The sequence below is a fragment of the Lolium rigidum genome, chromosome 7 (genome assembly GCF_022539505.1).
Source record: "Lolium rigidum isolate FL_2022 chromosome 7, APGP_CSIRO_Lrig_0.1, whole genome shotgun sequence".
Lineage (NCBI taxonomy): Eukaryota > Viridiplantae > Streptophyta > Magnoliopsida > Poales > Poaceae > Lolium > Lolium rigidum.
Window position 1 is genome coordinate 275,392,247 of NC_061514.1, and position 7,953 is coordinate 275,400,199.

Genomic DNA, 7,953 nt, shown 5'->3' on the forward strand with positions numbered 1-7,953 from the left:
TGGTATCATGCATGTTATATTTATTAGATTTATAGACTCATCTTGTCTTGAGAAGTGTGATGTTATGGTAACATAGCTAGTTACCATCTTATTCTTTTTCTTCATTTATTATCATGCATGCCATCAAAATATCTTAAGATGTATGATGTTACTAGCTATGTCCCACTATAAGGCTGCTCATAGTGGAGAGTAACTTAGACTAGTAACATATGTCATGTTACTCATCTAGGTTACTACCTTCATAGTGGGTAGTAACTTATATGTGGTGTCATGCATTGTGTCATTTATTATGTTGTAGACTCATTTTGCCTTGGGGTGTGTGATGTTATGGTAACATAGCTAGTTACCACCTCACTTTTTTTTTTCATTTATTTGCATGCCATGTCACCAAAATATCTTGAGATGTGTGATGTTACTAGCTATGTTACTCCCACTATAAGCAGTCTAAGTAGTTTAATCCACTGACAGTCGCTTAGAGCGGATAGCCGAAATCGACCTGCGTGCCCATTCAAAGCAACGGGACTAGGCGACCACGCAACATGACTAGGCGGCCACGACGGACGGGCAGAAGGTTCAATTTTTGTCTTTCCGCGCAAAAAGAAAAGGTTCAATTTTTGTCACGGGCGGTGGTACGGGGCGAGGGTGGGCTGGCGGCGGGATGTGTAAATGAACTTTCGGTTGCGAACTTGGTTGTGCACGCACAGGCAATTTTGTTTTGCAGCAACAACGTCGTGCTGCATATTTTCAACACATGAGGTCAAAATTTAGGGCTGCCTCAAAAAATTACATCACCATCTGGCAACTGTTGAAGATTGTTTTGGAGCAAAAATGCTGTCTATAGAGATCCTCTGAAGCCGTGTTGCTTATTAGTGCAAATTGGATAAGAGTAAAGTCTATTTTAAACCTCAGGGACTGAGAGCATCTCCAGCCGTCTCCCCGACGAGGTCTCTAGGACGCTTTTTTTCATCGGGGTGGACGAAAATGGTCCAGTCGCGTCCCCAGATCCTCGTTTTCGTCCGGATTTTAGCTTTCATCCATCCGGGGAGCCCAGACCATCCCCAGCCCTCGGGGAGCGCTCGAGGACTTTGGACGAAACGAAAGCGCGGGAAACTTCGAGAAACTTCCCGCGCGGCTCGTGGCCCCAACTTGTCGGCGAGAGAGGCCAATCGTCGTCCTCGTCGCATCATCTTCCGCGCGTTGTAAAAGCCTGCTGTCAGTCAGTCTTCGCCGGCCGCGTAGCTTCCATGCGGCGAGTTAATGTCGTCGTCTCGGTTTCACGCGCTTCGACCTCTATTTATCGCCGAACTACCGCGCACAGGCCGCATTCACCACGCCGCCGTCTCCCTCAATCTTCCTCAATCTTCCCCACTCTCGAGCTCCGCGATCACGATGGCGAACGTCGCCGCGTCCAACAACGGCTTCGGCCGCCGCTCCCTCCACCAATGGGAGGGGAAGCTCCTCCACATGGCGGGCTACTGTTGCGGTCAAAACCCACCGGCGGGCAGCGACGGGCAACACAGTAGAGCCGGGAACAACTTAGGGCTGCGGCTGGCCCTGGTCCCTCCGAGCGACGGCCCGCAAAGCCTCTGGTACACACGTCCGATGCTGGTGCAAGTGCGTGCCACCCGACCTATACCCGGTCGGGAAGGTGATGGAGATGCCTCGCTTAGTTTCCTGCATGGCATACACGTAAACATTAAATACGAGCCTCGATCGGCTCTCGAGTTATCCTGTGAATCGGCTCAAAGAGCCGATCCACCCATGATTCGTACGAGGTGCACGAATATATGGTGGTCCTGCTTGATCAAGATAAAGCTAAAACGATCTACGACGATTTAGAGTTTTCACCGCATAATCGGATCATCCTACTCACGATTGGGCCTCGCGGCCACGCACGGTGATCGTAAGACGATCCTAGACAAGGCCTAAAAACCAACACGAAGTTGATCCCGGAACATCCCGTCTAGGACTAGCAAACGACACCCTACGTGCCGCTGGATCCTCCAACCCTTTGTAAGGCCTAACTATTGCAGATATTAAACTAATCCTTGAGGAACAAGGAGCAACCGTAACGGATCGGATCTACTAAATAATGATCAAGCGGGTTGCCGCCCCCACACCTAAGATAGGTGTGTGGGCGGCTAGATATGCAAGGGTTGCACTACGATAGCATATGATATGAAGAACAATGCTAACCCTAACAGATCTAAGATAACTACGTTGCTCGCCATCAAAAAGGCTTCAGTACGAGCAACGCATGAACAACATAAAGCTTCTGCTGCCTAGATCGCAAGATGCGATCTAGGCAGCATGATGCTTACCGGTAGAAACCCTCGAGACGAAGGAATTGGCGATGCGCCGAGATTGATTTGTTGGTTGAACGTTGGTTGTTGTTTTTTCCATAAACCCTAGATACATATTTATAGTCCAGGGGACTTTCTAATTTAGGCGTGCACCTAACCGTGCACGGGTAAAACTCTATCTCTTAATCTAAGATGCGATCTACTATATTACAGATATATGGGCAATCTAGCCCAACTTTGCATATAAGGCCGATTCACGTATTTCTTCCGTATATAATCTTTAAGCCCACCTTGATCGCGGCCCACCTCTGACTCGGTCAAATTCTGGTGATAACAGCTACCCGGCGCCGCTGGACTTCCGCGCGCCGGGAGGATGGCGACTCAGCGCGGGCGGCGTCCCGATCCTGCCGCCGCCGACAACACGCTCCGCCCTGGAGGCGTAGATCGACGCTGTGCTCTTTACTCTCAGTGACGAGCAGCGTACGGAGCAACGCTACTGGCCAGACAACTACGACGCCTGGACGGACTTCTTCATCGCACGGGCGGAAGAGGAAGTCCTCGAAGAAGGAGGCCGCCGCCACCGCCGCCGCCAACCAGCTCGCCGAGGAGGAGGCCAAGCACGTCGAGGAAGCCGCGGTGGCGGAGGCGATTGCCAGGTCGCTCAACGACCTGGTGCCCGCTGACAACACGCTCCCCATCGTCGCCGCGCTCGACTGGTCCAGACGGGACTGGGAGCGGCAGGAGGCGGAGCAGCAACGTCGGCTGCTGGACCTGGCCGCTGTGCGGCAACTCGCCGTCCAAGCAGCCGCACCGGCCTCGGCAACGAACGTCGCGCCTAGGACCGCGCCGCTGATCAAACTGGAGGAGAGCAGGGACGATGAGCTCTACCGGTCGATGCCGCACCAGCGACCCTGGCCAAGGTTCTAGCCGCTGGTACGAGGCGCCGCCGCGCGAGGACGCCGGGAACTCCAGCGACGACGACGACGGCGGCGGCGACTACACGACCTTCTACCGCCATTTCGGCATCTAGAAGGCCCCTATTAGTTTAAGTTTAAATTTCTCTGTCACCGAATTCAAATATATGTATGAATTGGCCTATATATGTACGAACTCTCTTATATGTTCAATATCATTAAATTTCGTTTATGTTTGAACGAGTTTCACCTAGTTTTGTCTGAATTCGCCGTATTTTGTCGAAAACTTACATGAGACGCTGCTGGAAAAATGGACCTTCCAAGACCAAAAAATACATCCATCAGACGCTAAATAGCGCCGAATTTCGGCCTGGGAGCCCTAACGGCTGGAGATGCTCTGCGGAGACGAGCGGGGAAAGGAACATCTGGAGCGTGGCCGGTCGGTACCCTGTGCGTGCGGACGAGGGATCGCTTGCCGGTTCGGCAAATCCGCAAATGCACGCATTGCCGGTCACGGTTGCTTCCTTCTCTTGATTTACCGTCTCGGGTCAGCATGAGAGAGTTTCTTCTGATCACTTCAAGAGAAAATCAGCGATTGAGGGCCACGGAGTGCCCATTGCAAAGACACGACCCAAAATTCCACGCTTTCGGCTTCACCGCTGCCTGTGGCCGGCACAAGTCAGTTAAGCGAAACAGATTTCCGTGCAAAGACAAAACGGGTCCTCCATCTAGAAGCACCTATCATCGTTCTTTGATCAGTATTACTCTGAAATTTAATCATTTGCCACGTTGACCACCACTGTGAAACAGGCGTGGCAAATGACAAAATTACACAATAATGTGGCAATTTATCAAATCCCTATGTAATAGTCTAATAGAATTTTGGGCAGGCAAATATCTGAATTTTTCACTACTACCATGGCGTGATCAATGGAGAATTTTTACCAACCCATTTCTGGGTGACCAACAGAGAATTTTGGTTGGTTTATCATTGGGATTGCTTGTGTCAAAACAATGGCAGCACATCCCAAGACACGGATTAAGCGCATGTTTGTTTGGGTTGCAGCTGATCCACAAGCAGCTGGTGAGGTCTGACAACCAGCTGGAGTTGAACGAATGGTGGAAATCTGGAACTCGAAAATGTTGTTTGGCAACCGGCTTTTAGGACAGCTGGTATATATGTAGCTGGTGCAGAAATTCTGATATACCATGTGCCCTGCTGATGATGTTAAGATCTTGGTCCGACATGATTTTGCCGATTATGCATTGTATTAGCTCAAATAATATGCTTAACAACTTTTTGTAAGTAAAACAATGTATATTTTTTGTTTGTTGATAAATATTTATAATAAATTGGAAATATGTACTGCGGTAATCAATAAATTGGATTTATATAGAGTATCTATACAACTTGCACATAAAAAGTGTGCCTAAATTTCTCCAAAAAAAGAAGTATGCCTAAGTTTCTCCAAAAAGAAAAAAAAAATCACCTTCCTTGCGGCTAGAGACCCTGGGGGCAGCGATGGGAGGAGTTGCAGGGGCGGGTGCGAGTAGAAACGCCGGCGTTTGTGTTAGGAGGCCCGTGTCATACGCAGGTAGGGGATGGCATTGTGGTCAGGGAGGACAGCCTACTCCAGCACCAGGTCGGGAGGCCTCGTAGAGGAAGTGTGGAAGACAAAAGGGGAAGGGGTGGAGCAGGTGGAGGGTGGACACGCGCAGGGGAGGCAGCCCGACGACCACTGGCTGGCACCAGGGCTAGAGAGGCTAGCGGCCCAAGTAACCGTAGCCGCTTACTGTGTGTTGTGCTAATTTAGAGGGAAATCTAAAATCATGACTTTTGCCACTAGGCGGGATAGAACTGATCGGAAAATGGAGCCGCAAAAACCGCTTTTTAGAAGGCAAATGCAAAATCATGACTTTTGCCACTAGGCGAGATAGAACTTGACTTTTGCCTTAGTAAGCAGTCGAAAAACGGACCAAAAACAAGAAAAAAGTTATGCCAGAGGAAATGGGAAACAGGGTGGAGGATTGGGGACTAATTTCTGAGCGTTTTTTCAATATCCACACAGTGGCACTTGAGCTTGAATAACCAGAACTTCAGGGGAAGTACAGTGTACAACTTCGATTCTTAAGAAGCTCCAGCCACAGCCCGATCAGACCCTAAAGAACTGTTGGCTGAAACGTGTGATCAACACTTAAAGAGCATATATGGCTGGTTTACACGTGGTTATTCATATGCTCTATATTTCTGTATTTTATATATCACAAGCATTCATCGAAACATGAAACCATGCAACAAATACAACATAATGAAGTGTATGCAAATGTGCGATGAGTGAGAGCTGGCAATGATTCAAACAATAAATTTGCCTCTGGGGAAGTAAACAAAATTTAGATCCAACCAAATATACATGTTTTTATACTGAATAAATCATGCAACAAATACAACATAATGAAAAGTATGCAAATGTGCGATGAGTGAAGAGCTCGCAATGATTCAAACAATAAATTGCCTCTGGAGAAGTAATCAAAATTTAGATCCAACCAAATATACATGTTTTTATACTGAATTAAGGCACGATGGCAAACGGTATACTATAGTGTTAAAAATTAAGGCACGACAAACGAGATACTGTAGGAGTATTAAAAATTAAGGCACGATGGCAAACTGATACTGTAGTATTGAAAATTCTTAGACGGCAATGACTTGCATCAAAATATAGCTGATATACAATGAAACATTGATGTTTCCCTAGCAGGCAATCAAACAACTATAGGAACTCTGTTCAACCCCAGTAGAGAACAATGGTTTGGTTAGGGAACTAAGTTCAAACTAATTTTGGTTAGGAAACTCAGTTCATCCGACCTTGGTGTACACTGTGAACCATTTAACCATGATTGAGAAATATGACCACACATAGGTCTACTCTAAATTGAAATAGATACTTCCAAACCAAAACAACGATAAGAAATCAATAAGGTTCTTAAGTTCAACAGAATAATCAATAGGGTACTTTCCTTGAGCAAGTAGAGGCTTAGCGATTCTGTAGGGCATTATACTATCATTAAGAGATGCCATTGAACATGTCTACCCCAAAATATTGAATTAGACGTCACTCTAACAAGATCAAGCATCCGAAACTAATCCGGTTCTTTAGGCCAATACAATCATCAACAGGATTGTTCCATTGAGAACGTAGTCGTTTAGCAATTATGTATACCTGATCTACATAAGGTTAACTACAGTATTGTAATACCCCATCCAGAATTAACTATTCTAACTTGCATAAATAATTAACAATTTTAGTAACCAACGTTCTATCAAAAGCTAAATAGTAGCCTATGACACTAAATTTGATTTAGCACTAATCACAGATTTCTTTTCACATGATTCAAACAGAAAAAGAACTCATGCACAATGCAAGGACGGGTGAAAGAAATGTACCCTATGGGAACTAGCAAAGACTGATCGCTGACTGACGACACATATCAAACAAACCATACATAGGGTCACACATAGAGATGACATGTCTGAAATATATGATATAATCTGGCAACACATACTGCAAAACTCTCATAATTCGCTGTCTTTCAACAAGGGAAGCAGGATAGAGAACTAATCAAGTCTTGTTCAACACAAATAGCTTCGACAGGAAACAACTACTAGTTCAGATTTAGATCTCAAAACCAAGGATAAAGAGACAAGGCAGGGTAATAAAGCACAGAACCCTAAGCAACGAGCACGACAGCGCCGCCGGCGGCCTTGATCTTCTTCTCGGCGATCTTGGAGATGAGCTTGGCCTTGACGACGATGGGCTTGTCGGGGAGCAGGCCCTTGCCGAGCACCTTGAAGTAGCCGAACTGGGAGACGTCGAGCACGGGGGCCTTGTCGGCACCCGCCTCGGCCACCTTCTCGGCGGGCACCATCGACCAGAGCCTCTCGACGTTGACCGAGGGGCAGTAGAACCTGTTGCTGAGCTTGTGGAAGTAGCGCATACCGACCTTGCCGAAGTAGCCGGGATGGTACTTGTCGAAGAGGATGCGGTGGTGGTGCATGCCTCCGGCGTTACCGCGACCTCCAGGATGCTTGCGGTGCTTGCCCACACGCCCGTGCCCGGCCGACACGTGGCCGCGCTTCTTGCGGTTCTTCTTGAAGCGCGTCGTCATGGCCGCCGCTGCTCGCCGCCGGCGCCGGCTTACCTGGGAGGGGTTTGGGGTGGGGTGGAGGCGCGCAGGTGTCTGGGGGGAAACCCTAGCGGGCGGGGAATGGTGAGACCTTATAAGGTTGGCGCGTGCGGCGCAGGCCGTCGGATCGGGGCTAAGGCAGCGCGAGCCGTTGGATTCGGGCTCGTCCTAGGGTTTTGCTTTGGCGCGGCCCAGGAGGACGACGGGCTATGGGCTGGGCCTGGCTTCTTTAGAGGCTCCGTGTTTTCACTCTGATTGATGGGCTCGAATGGTGTACGGGTTTTGTTCAAGATGGTTACTTTGGCCAAATTTTTGTGTGGAGGCTGTCAGTGGCAGAATGCCACTCACATTTCCAGCTGTAATGATGCAAGGACAGACAGTCCGTTGATCACTGCACGCTGGCACGATGGAAAGCGAATATTGTGATGCACGGAACACTGAAGTGGGAATTTCCGTACCACATTAAAGCATTCTTTGATTGTTGAAACCCAAAAAAAGATATCTAAAGTGAGTTCAAGTGCAAAAATATATTATTGCATAACAAAGTCTAT

The 7,953-nt window shown here is 48.0% G+C and overlaps 1 protein-coding gene across 1 annotated transcript; it reads right to left on the reverse strand.

Annotated features, from left to right (window-relative positions):
• Positions 1 to 6,740: 6,740 nt before the first annotated feature.
• Positions 6,741 to 7,438, reverse strand: LOC124674597 (60S ribosomal protein L27a-3-like). The gene has a single exon (XM_047210636.1). It carries the CDS (start codon positions 7,382 to 7,384, stop codon positions 6,947 to 6,949), a length of 438 nt encoding a protein of 145 aa, XP_047066592.1. The 5' UTR covers positions 7,385 to 7,438; the 3' UTR covers positions 6,741 to 6,946.
• Between the last annotated feature and the right edge of the window lie 515 nt (positions 7,439 to 7,953).